We start from the raw sequence: 17,174 nt of genomic DNA, 5'->3' as shown, positions 1-17,174 counted from the left end.
TTGCATTCAAAATTACAAAAAAGCATGTATTATGATTTTCTTTATCTAATTATTTTGTACCTATTTTAAAAGGAAATCATGCATCATTACGTAATCGTTAAGTAATTGAAGCCCTTTGCAATAAATTGTTTTAAAAACAGGAAAAACGCCTACCTAAAGATGTTAAGATGTAAAGGAAGGCAATTAATAAAGACTCTTATTAATCAACTCTCTCCTAAAAGTGAATCCAGATTCAGCGCCAGGGGGACTTTCACAATTAAAGCAGATACAAAACCTCTGGAAATTGAATCACACTTGTCAGTAAAGCTGAAGGCCATAGGGATCTCGTATAACACAACAGAGAGAGGAAAATATATAGATTACTGCGATTTTCCACAAAGAACAAAGAATACAATCCTCGAACATTATGCAAAATTTCTAATATCTAAAAATAATACTGATCAATTGATGGATAAATTAAACAAAAAGTAAACGAAGCTCTTTGATAAGTTGCTATCGACATTTTCAATCCAAATTGAGTGCCTGGCATTCAGATCTTGAATTATTGGTCACACTCAATGAATATTCAATTGAAAATACGCTTTCTCCAGGCTCTATATCATTTGATGTGCCGCTAGTATCCGGTATGCTCTGTCAGTCCTTCATCTGACCTAATTTTATTTCTTAACGATTCAACATGTTACTCACTTGCGGCCAGAAATGTGAGTACCATGCAATCAAACAGTCTGTTGTTACAATTGATTAAAATTGACAAATGTTAATTTTCTTTCTTCTTTCTCATACTGCGCTCTGTGCTGACTAAACCAAAGCGCAGTTCTTGTGTAACATGTCAAATTTACAATTTATGAAGTAAGACGTATCTGAAAATATTGCGTAATATGTGTAGGCAAAAGGGCGGACAGAAGAACATTTGTATTTATTTTTTTATAGTAATCACGATTTCAACTGTTTCCAAAGAAAATCACAAAGTTTCAATCTAAATCGAAAATTGTCTACCCTTGAATCTACAATTCAATGACAACTTTTTTGTATCTTTAATTGAAGTGAAAATTGATGGTAATTCAATTAAGCGGAGACTTTAGGCTTCTCTTCATAACTATTTTAGAGGACAGTAAATGGGAATCGCGTCGAATGCTGAAACATTGTCCATAGATCAATACAAGAGCTGGGAGAAAGGTAGCGAAATGGCAAATGAGATTTCATGCTTGCTCTGTTTTTTGTTGCTTTAGTGTTTACTCGTTCGTGTTAGATAAATGACTTATTTGGAAGACGATAGCAAAAAAAGTACTTTGTGGAATTAGATAGGATATATGCATAAGTATTGGTTTAATCGGCCAGAGGCTTTCCTTAAGTTAAACTGTTGATGCCCCTGTCCAGAAAACTATGCAGTTTATATTTTATTTTGTCATATTTCCTGATGAAGTTGATTGGTTTAACACTAAATGATCTCTGTATTGTTGTTCATACATTTACGCATCTAATTTTCCATTTGATACAAATTGACTTTGTTAAACTTTAAATTAGTATTATAATAATATTTAAATCTTGTTTCAGAAGTGAACTGAATTAAACTCTCTGAACTTTAAAGTTAAATCCTAAAATATGATCCCCGATATATTTGGCGATTATAACTGCATGAGTGTGTATTATTTCTCTTTCGAATTCGCTTCTTGTTTCTTTCCAGATTATCAATGTAAAACATCCAGGAGATAAAGAAAGAGCTCCACAGCCGTTTTTGTTTAAGATATTCTTGTAATTAAAAACACAGAACACTGTCACGTGAGGTATAATAATTTATCCTACAGTATACATCGGCTACTCTGTTCTTTCTACAGTCGGCTGTCAACAAAGAGATTAGGTTTCTCTGTTTAAATAGAAAAACAATAGTAGAGTGCAAGAACTTTCCAATCAAAGGGAAATGACCAGCTTAAAAAAGTGCAAAGCGGATTATATGGAAATCTTTCTTGCGCCTAGTTATTGTTTGTGTAGACAAATCTGCAACAAAATTCAGAAACTGTGGAATGAATAATTGATCGTGGACAAAAATGGATATTTATGTTGGCACTTGTCCTGGGGATCTATAGGTTTAATATCGACATAAGAATTATAAAATCGGCCAAATGTTTACTTAGCCCGTCTTTAGCCGTAATAACCAAACAATCTTGGACATAAGCGTCCTGTTCAAATACCGAGTTAACAACATGGGGGAGACGGTGATTTATTAAGGGAATATATTGAGTTTTCTCGAGTCTGAATTTCTGGGAGAATAGTATGTACACACTGGATATCTATACGGAAACGGTGTTCATTTGTGGATTGGAAAATTATCGGCCTTCACTTTGGAAATGAATTCATCCCAGTAAAAATATACCGCGTTATTGTGTGTGGCCTGCTACTAGGGACTGTGTTATATTACCATGTGACACCTTTGAAATTAGTGGTGTTTCTTTGAATGTCAGGTTTATTTCAGTGTCAAGAACAGGAAAATCAAACGAGGTATGTGTTTAACTGTCCATAATATACAGAAACTTATCAGCACAGCATTTTGTTTAGTACACACGCCCTTGTGTTTGATGTTACACAGCCGTCGAAATAAACTTGAAAGGATATATTTCACTGGAAAAGAGATATACAGTACTCAATATATAAGCGTTTGTGCTTTAAACACTTTAAAGTGTAGCTGGCAGGTTTTATGTTACATAACAATTTCTTCAACTTTGAAGAAATATTTAGGACGATATTGACACTGTGAAACTGACACTTGGGGATGCATATATTAAATTTCCTATCCTCGCTTGAGTGAATTCTCACCTGCCTTTTTGCGTACTTGTCCTTTGGCAGACTGGAAAACTGAATTCACAGGAAATGTATTCAGCTGTGATATGGATTCTGCTACTTATATTGTCCCAGTGGACGCAAGGTAGGCGATTTCACTTAATTAAAATTCATTACAAATTCACGAAATATGTTATACTTATTTGAGAAATCAATAATTTTACGATGTTTGACAGTGGAAATGGGATTTTTTGATTGATAAGGGCAATTAGAAGTCAAAATGATCCCGCGTTTATAAATAAGAGACGGTAGATTTCTTTTCTGGAACAGTTACCTGATGATGATAAGCGAGGATATTTAACTGTTTAAATACAAATAAACGGTGATAAGGTAAACAAAGCGTGTATACCTCTGCATATTTTAAATGGTTCACTTTCAAAACATGCTCCATGTACACGCATGAGAAAAATTTAATCACGTTAATCGTGTTGTGATTAAGCATATAATTAAATGGTATAAAGTTTCTAGACTGTTTATATGTGTCAAGGAACTTTCAAGAAGATCCTAAATTAGCGTAATTACGCTTTTGCAAAAAAAAAAAGGGGGCATGCACTTCCTGCATCAAAGCGACTCGTCTTTTTATAACGCCATTAAAAAACCTGGGGCCGATATCATCTTCAGGCCAGGAATGTATTACAAATTTTGTAAATGCTCTAAAGATGACCTTTTGAACTTTACGAGTCTTTATTTCGTTGTATATGTCCCCTCTTTTCAGAGTTAAAAGTCCACGACGGCCAAGTCTTTCGACTTTTTCAATTTAATTGAGTATCCTTGAGAAGGTTAAATAACAATGAGAAGATCGTAGTAAGACAGTATGCCCTACATTATATCGTGTTTAGAGGGACGATAATTATATATTCTTGTTCCATTGAAAAATAAGCGTGAAGCAAAATTAATTTAAATAAACTGGTATTCAAATTAAAACACACAGCATATACATACTTTCACATGATTTTCACTACTTTTGGGTATAATTACGTCTGTTTTATAAATGTTTATAAATTTGCATGTTCATGTACGTATATAAGTTAAGCACTGAAATGATAATAATCTATTTACAAAATGAAATTAAATTATACCATTTTTAATGAGCAAAAAGGTATACTTTTTCTTAAGGACAGATGATACAAAAAAAAAAAAAAAATGGATGCCTGCATTGGTATATATTTTTGGATCTGTTTTGGTTGTAAATGATGCGAATAATAGTTTTCTAAAATATTACGAAATTGTAAACTTCCTATGATATTCAAAATTCTACCTTTCTACAATCATCCTTATTAATCTATACAACGTTTCGTCACTTTAAATCCAATTATTATGAAACTTTGAATGAAAACTGAAACTCTATGCGGTTAAAGTTATTCATTTTACTCATCTGAACATAACTTTAGTTGTTATTTTTAAGATTCTTGACAAAAGTTTGTTTGTGTATCATCTGTCCTTAAAGTGTTTCTCATTTTAAATTGAAAAATTAATATTCATAAACAAATAATGAGTACACGTTATTGATAATTGATACATGAACACCCTGGATTGATGATAGATCGATTTTTATGCAGCACTTGCTTAGAAGATGTAGATCTCTAACAACAAAGAAAATAAAAACTTAAAAATCTATGAAGATATCTCCAGGTAAAAAGAATGGTACATGGGCTATGTTTTTAGGATACAGAGATGACAAAGCATATCAAATGTTAAAATTAGCAAATTGAAATGATGAAGTAGATTATTACAATTTACTTATATACTGGTAAATCTATAGATTTACATGTATTACATATTAAATGTTAAAATTAGCAAACTGTAATGGTGAAGTAGATTATTACAATTTACTTACTGGCAGTAAATCTATAGATTTATTACATATCAATTGTTAAAATTAGCAAACTGTAATGATGTAGATTATTACAAATTACTAAATGGTAAATCTATAGATTTATTACATATCAAATGTTAAAATTAGCAAACTGTAATGATTTAGTAGATTATTACAATTTACTTACTGGCAAATCTATAGATTTATTGCATATAGATGCAATTGATATTATTTGTTTAAAAAAGTTTTTTCCATATAGAAATTTCAAAAAAAAAAAAAAAAAAAAAAAATCATTTTTCTTCTTAATTTTTGTTTTACTTATATGCAGAGTTATATTGCCTTGCTTTAGTATATCAGACATGCTGAGAATTGTAGAATGATTTGGTTCTTTTCTATCTTTTTCATATTTTTGGAAGTTCTTCTGGAAATAGAATATTCACATGTTAATATTAAGCATTTCTTTATAAACGTTTTGAATTATCAATTTTTCATAACATTTGAAGGAAAATGTGCAGATTGTTAAGAGTTATATTGTGTGCATTCAAAACCATTAATTAAGTGATCGTATAGAGGAATAAGCTTATTCGTGCTCATGCTGATTTTATTTTATAATTTGGTTCATATATGGAGTTTATTATGCATATCAAACATACATATTACATAAGTAATTTAATTGAAATGGACAAGAAATAAAAGAAGACATAATTTACAAAGAACGTTGCGTGATGCAAGACCATTAGGTAATACACCAGAGAAAGATAGAACAAGTTTACCTAAGAAATTAAAATCCCAACACGATTTCAGTGGTGTAAGTACAAACATTAATTATTTTGCGATGTACAGCAATGCACGTACCTCCACATCAATAGATAAATTCAGCGGCAGCAGAAAAAAGGAAAGCTATTGGATATAGTAACCACAAGATAAAGTTAATCGATGAATAAAGTTACATGTACTTAGGGAATTTATGACCTGTTTCAGTTATCGGTTTTGCATTTAATTATATATTTATATAAAGGTCTCAAAGGTACGCAGAATGGGTGCTAGACCATTGTTTCTAACAAAGCCTCTCTCGAAAATCATAACAGTTGTTTTTACAAGGTCCTAATGATTATATCACTCATTTTTATTATTCTAAAGTCTACTGTCAGGATGGAAATCTAGATTTTGCCGGCTAAACAAGTATTTTGGAAAAATACGTTTTGATGGGAAATGAAAACTGACAGTTTTTACATTATGTTTACTGATAACGCAAATAAGTTGTTCTGAAATGACTCTTGTGGACGTTTGTCAATTTGAACAAAACTAGCATTTCAAATACAAAATAAGACTTTTTACAGTTAAAAACTGTTAACATACTGCGGTATTTGGTATTTTAGGAGTTCATTTATCTCAGTAGACCTATTAAAGGCAACAAAATTTTAGAATATGAATTATTTTTTAAAAAAGCAGTTGTTTCCTTGGATTTAGGATTTCACTTAACTTATGATAACAAAAAAAAAAAAAAAAAAAAAAAAAAAAAAAAAAAAAAAAAAATAAGGCCAAAAACCATCTGCTTTCATCAGGGTCATTTGAATGTTTGTTTTTCGTTTAGGTGACCAGGTGACTAGAACAGACGTCTGCAGCAACAGCGGGAAGTTTCTGAAATGCGAAACTAACCACGTTTTAAAAATCAAAGATGTCATCTGCATGCCTAACAACTACACCTGCCCCGAGAAGGACCGGATTGTGTCGATTTGCGAAGGTCAAAAGTCATGTGAGAGTATTGGTTTGAGACAACAATTATGGACATATTGTCAAGATCAGCCAAGCAGAACGGTACTGGTGGATTTCACGTGCGAATCAGGTAACTTACAAGCAATATTACCAATTATTAATCCCATATTCAGAGCATTAGTCACAGTCACAATATTATTTGGATTCTCTTTAAAAATTAATGTTTCTTGTTAGTTTTTTGTATCACATATTGTACATGTACGTACCCTCGCTTAGAAAATACATGTATTACCTATTTTCTACTAAGAACACATAATGTACATACTTGAATTCATGAATTGGGACGTATAACTTGCTTTCATTTTTCGTTAATGAAAATTACATTAATTAAACTATTTGTGGAAAATAATTATACATTTTTTTGTTTTGCTTTATATTCGTAGTTAAGGATACTCCATTATGTCGAACTAACCTATGCAGCGAGGAAAGCAGGGGCCTTTTGTGTCCTGCAGGATCCAGCATTCACGTAACAAATCTAAAATGTGGGTCAATGAATCATTTAATTTCTATAAAATAATTGATTCCGATTGGATAAAAAATTCTTTTGATAACCGCATCAATAGAATCTGGCGTTCACTTGCACTTAGCAGCCGGAACTACTTTCCTCTGGAATGCAACCTTTCACCTTTCTATTTTTAGCGCTATTTATAGAACGGGAATTTCCAAATAAAAATGTACACATTGATTTCGTTCGTGTTTTTATTCAATTTATTGCTCGCAAGACTGAAAAGACAAATAAATAAAATAAATACTAAAATAAAAATGAAAACAAAAACACACATATTGATGACATAAAAATACATCTTTTCTCACGATATCGTCTGCTTCACAAGTTCGATGAAAAACATGAGTCAGCAAGAGGCGACTTTTGATCTTGGAGATATTAATGAAATGTTAGCTTTGGGGCACAGCGAGGGTGATTTGGATGATGAAGTTTTGGATTTTCTACTAAATACTGAAATGGACCTTCCAGCTGAATACACACTTCATGAAGTTACTGCTTCTACAAGCAACAATCAAGCCATGGCTGAATTGACAAAGGCTCTTGAAGAAGATCAAAGACTACCAGTACCAATTTCCAATGAGAAGCCAAAACAAAGATTTAAATCCCTAACAGTTGAGGAGCTTGATGAAATTGAATCTAAAAAGCATTCTTCAGCAACCAAGGCCAAAACAAAATGGGGTGTAAAAATTTTGCAAGGTAGGCAAACAATTAATACACAAAATAACCAAAAAAATATAAATAAAAAAAATGAAAAAAATCTTAAAATCAAAACAATGTGTTTTTTTTTTATAAATCAGAATAGCAGACGATATTATATGAACATGATGAAGTCATAACAATAAATAAAAAATAAAAATAGAGTTACTCAAACAATAATTCACACAATTTGAACCAAAATATGTTATTTGAAAAATAGAGAAAAAAAATAAATAAACAAAAAACAAAACACCAGCCAAATACAAGTTATAATAAAAAGGGCCTAATTAAATTGCAGACTGGAGCCTTGAGAAATTTGGTCATCCTCTGGATTTGCAAACAATTTCAAGAGAGGAACTAAATAATCATTTAAGATGGTTTTACACTGAAGTCCAACCAAAGCTGGATTCAGAAAAGGAAAACAAAATATCGCAGCCTCAGGAATATCACAAAAACACATTAAAAGGGATAAGATCTGCGATCAGCCGACATCTTAGTGACATTGGCAGAGATTTTGACATAGTTCGAGACAAAGCTTTTAAACAAGCGAATGGGGCCCTCACAGGAAAATTAAAACAAAATATGATCCTGGGTTTGTCTAGACCTACCCAACACAAGGCTGTGGTGTCACCTGATGACCTTTCTAAAATTTCTACTTATCTTACTTCCAGCTTAGATCCTGTTATTTTACGCTATCGTGTCTGGTTTAATCTGTCACTTCACTTTGTGTCCAGGGGATTAGAATTCCACCATCAGCTGAGTCCCAAGTCATTTCTCTTCCTCAAAGACGACAATGGTATGGAATATGTATCTCTTTCACATGAAACTAAACAAAAGAATTGGCAGGGAGGACTTGATAACCAGGAGGCACCCCAGGATAAGCGTATGTACGCAACAGGCGATTTACACTGTCCTATTGCATCACTCAGAACATTAATTCAGCATACAGACCCCCAGGCACAGTCACTTTTTAATCATTGTACTAAAGAAGCACTCTCCTCTCCTGAAACTACTGAGGTCTGGTACATGGCCAAGCCCTGCAAACAATACCAATTTTCCAAATTCATGCCTGATATTTCCAGAAATGCAGGTTGTTCTAAAAAATACACCGCACATTGTCTACGCAGCACCGCCATCCAAGCTTTAAATGATGAGGGTTTTGAGATCCGCCACATTATGTATATGAGTGGACATCGCAATGAGGCTTCTGTACGATCATACAGCAGGGATTGTTCCACCACACAAAAACATCAACTTAGTTCTGCGCTCGCTAAAGTTGCACGCCCGTCCTCCTCCGTCTCGTCGTTTCAACCGTCCACTGAGACTGCGTTCCCGTGCACCACGTTACCACATGCCACCGTTCCCACGTCACAACCAGTGTTCAACGTCTCCTCCAACACAATGCAGCATACCTCGAGTCATCGTCTGTCCTCTTCTTTCATATCCAACTCAGCATTCAACAACTGCACTTTTCATTTTGCGTCCAATCCATTTAATTCTACACAGTAACGCTATATGATGTGTACATGCATGACATTCAGCCATTTTTAATTTTCGCAACATTGTTATATGATGTATTCATACGCACTGTCTTTGATGCGTAAATAAATATTCATGATGAAATAAAAGTTTCGTTTTAATATTTTTAAATCATAATTAAATGATAAGAAATGAAAGTAATATTTTTTTCTTTGACCGAAGTATCAAAAAAAAATTTGGACGGAAAACTTTTTCATCAATGCGCTACGCGCATTGATGAAGTTTTCCGTCCCAAATTTTTTTTTGATACTTCGGTCAAAGAAAAAAATATTACATTCATTTCTTAAATCAGCGTTGCCCGTGGAACCTGCATCATGTCATCTTTCCCACGTGCGAGGGGAAGCAACATTGTCAGGCTTCCGGTCTAAGGATGTTGGGATTGGAGAGGACCTGTGTCGAGCCTTTTGTGCTTGCTGATTACATCTGTATTCAAAGTAAAACATTTGTTTTAAAAATTACGTTACCAAAATCTTTAAAGGGGCTTGGAAACATTTGCATTGTTTACATTTTAAATTTCTATGCTTATTCAAAAAATAAAACCAGTTAAATAAATTGAAGTTACATGGATATTCTTAGAATTCAATGACAATGGCATTCTTCTTTACATCACATCAAACACCTGATTTTGTAAACAGGACACGGGCTCTGTTATTGTTAATGTTTACGTTTCACCGGGTGGGTTCAATTTGTTAAACTCTGCACACATCAATGGGTATGGACTGACAATACTGGTTAGTTGGTTTTGCTTTCTCACATTTCTACTCTGAATTTTCTTGATAATAGTTTTAATATTTTTTTTATTAATACACTACAAAATTTCTACTTTTCTTAAGTATTAAGGATAAACTTTACTTTGTGAAAGTGCAAGGATGTGTCAATCAAACGCGTCCCGAAATTCATAGTTTAAATAATTTCCAGATAAAAGAAGTTTCTGAACACGTTTTTATTATATTTCCGTGTGAAATACTATAGCAACATACAAGTCATGATATTATACAGAACATTTGAGAAAAAATATTAACTTTAAATCTGTGTCCAGGCCCCTTTAAAGATTCAACACCAACATTACATAAAGTATTTGCATATTACTTTATGCGATATATGCATATGCACGGATATACAGATATTTTCTTAAATATTTCTGAACATATGTTCGAGGCATAACAGCTATACAATATACCTTATAAATAATATCAGTAATTACAGAGATTCCGTAATGTACAATAAATGATTAAATGAAACTAATACAAATATTGAATATATGCTTAGCAAGATTGATCTACTTTCGTGTAAGAAGGTATACCAAAAAACTATGGAATATTGGGCTTTTACATTATTCTTCAACCACTGCATTAATATACAAATCGATTAATTGCATTAACATGAACAAATAATTTAAGAAAGAACAGCAAATCCTCTTTTGGCCAGCAATCCTATTACTTGAGGAAGACTTCGACGATATTGCTTGAAAGAAAATGGCAATTTCCATAATCTGAACATAATTGTCTCTCTACAGTAAGTAGCCCCAATTTTCGTTAATGACCCCTGTTCCCCAGGGATTTTATTAAGTCTCGTAAAAGAATAATTAAGTTGATGAAGTGACCACAGGAACAAGGGCTTAAAGTATGAAAAGAATTGTTCATGTCCTTATCTTCGACTTTTCTATGACATTGAAAACCACAGATATTATAGCGAAGGTCACCTTTACGGTGAAATATTACTTGATTTAAGTGTTCGCTGAATGTTTCCTTAACATATCTGATTTCCTTAAACTATGCAGTTAAAAAGTTGTTTTGATATGAATAAGGTTACGGAAATATTTTAACCGTATCAGTAAAAAGCAATTTCTAGAGAGTCTGGTAAAACGATCTGCAACTAAATATATCATACACCTGACATATGTTTCACAAAAATTCGACGCAATAGTTTAATACAAAATTAGAATTAAATACTTTTTTATCCAGCATATCAATTTTGGTAATGAAAACATTTTGTGAATCATATAATATTTCTGTATGATCATTAGAAGAAATGCTTTTAGCAATGAATTCTTGTAAATTAATGGCTTCCAGAAATTAATCATTTCAACAAAGAACAGTATGTAAAGCCATAAACAATTTTTTTCAGGCTCTGTCATACATGACACATGTACAGGATACTCACAGAGACTTCCAGCCAGATTTGGTGTCATTAAAAGCCCAGGTTTCCCACAAAACCCTGATGGAAATCCAAATGGTTGTGTATGGAAACTGTCCCTTGGTCTGGGCAAAAGAATTGACGTCACTGTCCATTTGGCATACTCTCGTGAGGAAACTGAGGGAAGTACGTGCTCAGCTAAATTTCTGCACGTGCGCTACGTAGACTGTCGTACTATGACGTCAGTGACAGAATACTTCTGTCAAACTCACGAGGTCAATATCACCCGCCAGTCTTGTGGTGACGTCAAAGTTCAGAGTTACTCTTACTTCAAAGGAGACGATAGAGGCAACAGGTTCCTTGTTTCGTATGAAGGTATTCCCACTGTCATCAACTCCATGTATTTTCTTTAGTAGATTAACCTTACGTCAACATTATCATTATATTTATTCTATCATTTATTATTCTATCATATTCTATCATATACATGCAAATAAGAATTTATAAAAATGTTTCTTTGGCAATTATATTAACAAAACAGATCACATAATAAATCACGTGTTTTGCAACGGTTAAAAAATATGGAATAAAACTATGTTCCTATGGCTGTAATAAATCATCTGTCAGAAAATTCTTTGCAGCGATTCAGGAAAACTGATAAACATTTATGATCTAGTTCTATATTGTTTACAGTAGTTGGATATAATCCCAAGGGACCCTCATATGTGCCTTACATACTTCCTTGCGGGGTAACGACCGGAAGTGGCTTTTATGCATCCTCCAAGGATGTTAAGGATGGAGGTTATTTATCGTCTGATGAATCTCCGAAAGGTAATCTTCCTTCTTTGGAAGGAAAAGAAAATATATTGATAAATCATCTGATGGTAGTAGTTGATAAAGGCAAAGCTTACTTTTATATTATTTTGTGTTTGATATCAATCTGAAATCTTTTTATTTAACACTAGAGGTGTTAAAAACGATACCAAAAATATTGTAAAATTTAAACTCAAACTTACGTCTTCTATTATTTTCTCCAAATAGGAAATGGAACAGCTGTAGAATTTTCTTTCAATCCAAGAAGATTTTCTCTAATTCTCAGTGAGTATTAAGTATGGCGTCTAGAGTTTTCTAAAATGTCTTGCTTTATTTTTTTATAGTCATTGCAAGAATTCAATGAGGAGAGAAGGATATCTATATGTCGTGTTTGGTAGAAAAAAAATGTAGATATTACTGTTCAGTATATGTTAATCTTCATTATCCCTTTGTTCACATATTTAATAAAATTTTGCTTTTTAACACTATGATTTTCCAACAGAAATTATTTATTTATTAATAACTCATAATTAAAATACGAACACTATCAGCATACATGTACCTTGCGGAGAAAATTTTGACAGAAATAACATTTTCACTTGACAATTTTATAAAGAAATGATAGACATTTATACCAATGAGAGTATTCTCCCTTATCAGAGGGGTGATGCACCTTGAACATGTATGCTTTTCCTTGCTTTTTTTAAATTGGTGTTACATCATGTTTTGATTTTTCTTTCAGAAATAGTGATGATAAACTTTCTTCTGTTCATTGTTGCCTTCATTCTTGTGATGTCCATCTGCCTTGTCTGTTACAAGTAAGTCCAATAAATTTTAAAGGTTAGCAATATATATGTCAAGGAAAGAAATCTTGATGGCATTTATTACATGTAAAAGTAAAATAAATATGAAGGTGAAATATAAATATTTTTTTTTAATTTCTTTTATTCTACTACATATCAAAATAGAAAAAAATGTTAAATATTGTTGCTTCAAAAGAGGTTTTTTTTATATAATAAGAAGTTTACATACAAACAAATTCAGAAGTCATATCTACATTCTTCATAAAACATTTATCTGTTGACATTGTGCTAACATAAAGATATGTGACATAACATTGCTTAAAACAGAGCTTTACATTGGGGTCTTTAATTGCATGCTTCTTATTTAAAGTTCGGTAACTCTTGTATTCACATTAAATAATCAACAATGTGTTGTCATTCTTCAATCGAATCTTAAGAAAGTTCAAGTGTTTAAAACGTTGCAAAGGTAAATAATTGGTGTAAAAAAAGAAAAACTTGATCTAGATGTGGTTTAATGTTTTGAGATAATTCAAGGTATGCAGTCCAGAATTTGACAGAATTAAACTGGTGTTGGTGTGCATTTTTGAAATAGATTGCATTAAAAAAAATGAGGTGTGTGCACCTAAGAAACTAATTTCAGATTAAATCAATTTCAGATTCATAATAGTAATTTTGAAAATAAAAGAAATTACAAGTGATTTAAATACATATATGATTTTATTCACTATAAAACTATGTGAAATATCGTTATAATCTTGATATTACTATTTTTACTGAATTCTTAAAATTTTATTTTTGCAGAACGAGGCAGATAGATCGTAAAGGCAATTATGAAGTAGCTAAAGAAACAAAAGACAATAATAAACCTGGCACATCAAGTGTGAAAGAAGACACTAAAGTATTAATCGGAGAAAATAATGAAAGTACTGTATCAAATAAAGCTAGTAACCATTTCTCTGCAGTTCAAAATAGCAATAATTATGACGGAATATACAATGAAATCAAACCGGAAGAATTGCGAGGTACAACACAGGTACATCCACGAAAGAAAAATCCCTACGCTTCCTATGATAGCCTGGATTTCGATGATGGAATCTCAGCAGAAATGGTTGGCGGAAGACGATATAGTGCTAGGTGTTCTGCAGAAATTGTGGTGACCAGTTCCTCTCCAACTTCACTTCCACACTCTCCTGCTGAACAGAAAACAAATCAAACTAGTCATCAAGACAATCATATAATTGTTGGGGAAAATGGCGTTCCCCATGTTAAAATCAATAATGATTTTTACGCAATCGTTCAAAAACCAAATAGCCTTAGAAACGGCAAAAGTAGTCCTTATCCAAGAAATTCCTTTGAGATGAATACACACAATAATCATGTTAATGGTTCAAATGGGGGTCCTTTTTCTTCATCCGGGGCATTACCACAACATGATTGTATGTTACATGAAGTTCATTGCGGTATTCCTCCCTTTCCTAACCCAGAGTCATACGATAATATGACGCTGGAAAACCGACAGTCTTCGTCATTGGCGTAATTTCAAGTCTGCCATTTTTTTTAACAATAACATTATATCATTTATCTAGTCGTATGGATAATCAGGGATGAGAAGACAGCACCGAGTGAATTTTTACGGAGCAAGTACTCAGGGTGATGATTAATAATTGATATTTTTAATTAAAAAAAGCCACCCCAACATTTAATTTAGATATTAAGAGTTTCATATGAAGGTGGCATCATCAGTCTTTCGTATATAACCATTAAGATTGAAAAAATTAAATAAAATGTTTTGCAGGTCAATTTATACATTAAACTGAAAGTTTAAGATTCAATTCCTATTTAGACGACAAAAATAAGAATTGGTGCAGTGGGAAAGACTAAAACAAAGTTTTTAGTACCTTGGTTTTATATTAAGCACGTCGTATTGAATAAATTAGGGTCTTTACTAACTAAAAAGTTTACCTTTTTAAAAGGTATTTCTGTTTTGTTTCTTCTTTTTTTTTTTTTATTGATGCACGATGTATGGTCACTCCGAAATATAGTTTCACACAGCATAACAAAATACTCAAAAAGCTAATTCAGAATTTTGAGAAAGTCATGACCATTTGTTGCGCTTTAATTTGAATACGCTTGCATTCTTTGGTCAATGCATGATTGCTGCATGTGACACATTTGAAGAATGTAAAAATTTTGCAATTTACGCAGGTTAATTCTAGTACTTAATATGTTAATAACTCTAGTGCTGAATGAAGTGTTCAGTTAAGCAAATCAAGAAATGTTAGTCATTCGGAAGTTAATACAAATATTTATAAGATAATGCATCTGTATCACTTTTTTGCAAAGGAGTTCAGGAATATGCGTCACTATAGCCAATAATTACTCGAATGTAAAAGTCTTGCCAGGTTTTCTTATAAGGAAGTGCAATATAAGTGCCAAATAAATTAATTATTCAGTCTTGTTGTTCATTTTCACCCATCAAAAAGAGGACAGAGATGGGCTTTTCATTTGACGTACACCTACTTCATTATAGGCCTCGTAAAAAGAAAACCTCGTTATAGGTTACTATACTTGCATAAATACATTTTGGAGTTAATTTCTATCATCGAGACCTGTCTTTCTTACTGTAATCTTTGATTAAAGTGGAAGTTTCTGCATACTTTCACATTCCCTCATTACATTTCTGAGATGACCCTTCACTTAACATCATACATTTCTGAAGCATTCAATTAGTTTTTCTGATAAAAATGAAAGATTATAATACCATGTCCTTATGGGTCGTATTAAGCAGACAGGACAATTCAGTTGGTTGCTTGTTTGTGTAATGTTTCTTCCAGAGTGTTTCACTGGACACCGTAATTACTGGTGGACGACTACACATTTAGGTCTGTACTCGGCACTAATGGCCATTGAGCAAGGATAGTTCTTTTTGAAGTGTTCTTACCCTGGAAGGCTACACATTTAGACGTGTACTCGGCACTTGTGGCCATTGAACAAGAATGGTTCTTGTTGGAGTGTTCATCTTCTGCTATATTTACCGCTGGGGGGGGGGGGGGTGCAAATTTAGACCTGTACTTGACACTTATCGTCACTGAGCAAAGATGATTTTTTTTAGTGTTCATTTACTTTTTAAAACGAGAATTTTACATTTTCATCTGAAGGAGAGAGGGAGAATTCTGCATTTTTGTTATTTTCTATGTTTTCGATTTTCAAATCATTTTTTAAATGATTTTTTGTACACTTTTCCACTTGAAAAACTCAGATGATCAATTGCTATTTGTTTTAGGCTATCGTTTTTCGTCTAGCAATGTTAGTAAACATTTGTGGTTGATATATAGAATTTATAAGTAAAGGGGAACAAAAATAGTTAATTTTATTATCTTAGCCTCTCAAGTGTAAAAGGAAAACCTTCAACACTGATGTATTTTTCGAAAACTTCCTCCTGAACATCAAGCAATGAGCCCAGTGCCAAAAATGAACGTAATTACAAGCCTCAGGGTGGGACTAATTGAATCATATATATTGAAATGCATTACATGTTCAAATATTTTCTTCTTTCATGCTGGACGTCTAGCAAGCAAGCTTTTTCTATGAGTACTTTGTCCAAGGTTCAGGTAGTGAGGCGATGTTTACTTGTTTATGTATTGAAAATACATTAAACATATTAGAAATTCTTTTCTCTACTCATGGGCATTGAGAAGACAATACAATAGCAATAGACATTTGAAAAAGGAATTTACGGTATGTAGAGTACATAAAATGTTTTTGTTTCAGCTGACAAGGCATTTAAAAAACATTATCTTTGTAAACTCATTAATACAACTGTATTTGACTCGGTCTTAATTTCAGTTCCGGTAAAACCTATACTGAGTCTCACACTTCCCTTTCAAAGGATGAAATTCCTTAAAAAAACTTTCAGTTTTTAATACTTAAACATTCGAGTCAATGGAAGTGAGTTTTGATATTTGCAGTAACTATATTGGATTCCAAAACTTCATTAAAATCCTTACTAAGATATATTGCAGGGTCCGGCAAATGTCCAACCCAGCCCCAATCCGTGCGTACTCCTCATCAAAATGTTAACTGGTGGGAAAGAGAAAATTCAGAAACATTGCGCTACACTATATTCAAGAAACGATGTAAATCAAATGTGGAATCTAAAAAAAATCCAAAGAACTTTAGGAAATTTAAAATCTTTTGAAACGTCAATAGCACCAAAACATATGACTTTTTCTACGATTTATATAACAATACCTCA

At 32.5% G+C, this 17,174-nt stretch overlaps 1 protein-coding gene across 1 annotated transcript; it reads left to right on the top strand.

Annotated features, from left to right (window-relative positions):
* Positions 1 to 1,761: 1,761 nt before the first annotated feature.
* On the top strand, positions 1,762 to 15,372 carry LOC133193549 (uncharacterized). The gene is made up of 11 exons (XM_061329510.1): positions 1,762 to 2,920; positions 6,246 to 6,497; positions 6,811 to 6,924; positions 7,401 to 7,628; positions 7,927 to 9,014; positions 9,460 to 9,601; positions 11,295 to 11,678; positions 11,997 to 12,134; positions 12,345 to 12,401; positions 12,859 to 12,934; positions 13,721 to 15,372. The coding sequence occupies exons 1-11, from the start codon at positions 2,866 to 2,868 to the stop codon at positions 14,454 to 14,456; spliced, it is 3,270 nt and encodes a 1,089-aa protein (XP_061185494.1). The 5' UTR covers positions 1,762 to 2,865; the 3' UTR covers positions 14,457 to 15,372.
* Positions 15,373 to 17,174: the final 1,802 nt, after the last annotated feature.

Source organism: Saccostrea echinata, unplaced genomic scaffold (assembly GCF_033153115.1).
Source record: "Saccostrea echinata isolate AGI-Se365-2 ecotype Australia unplaced genomic scaffold, CSIRO_AGI_Sech_v1 ptg000028l, whole genome shotgun sequence".
Classification (NCBI taxonomy): Eukaryota; Metazoa; Mollusca; class Bivalvia; order Ostreida; family Ostreidae; genus Saccostrea; species Saccostrea echinata.
This window is presented reverse-complemented; position numbering and strand designations above follow the sequence as displayed.

What these genes read in the sequence shown, in the direction of transcription:
- LOC133193549 (XM_061329510.1), top strand. Translation starts at nt 2,866, where the DNA reads ATGTATTCAGCTGTGATATGGATTCTGCTACTTATATTGTCCCAGTGG. An exon ending in AAAATGTGGGTCAATGAATC is followed by an intron (nt 6,925 to 7,400) that starts ATTTAATTTCTA and finishes TGGACCTTCCAG; the next exon opens with CTGAATACACACTTCATGAA. An exon ending in ATCTGCCTTGTCTGTTACAA is followed by an intron (nt 12,935 to 13,720) that starts GTAAGTCCAATA and finishes TTATTTTTGCAG; the next exon opens with AACGAGGCAGATAGATCGTA.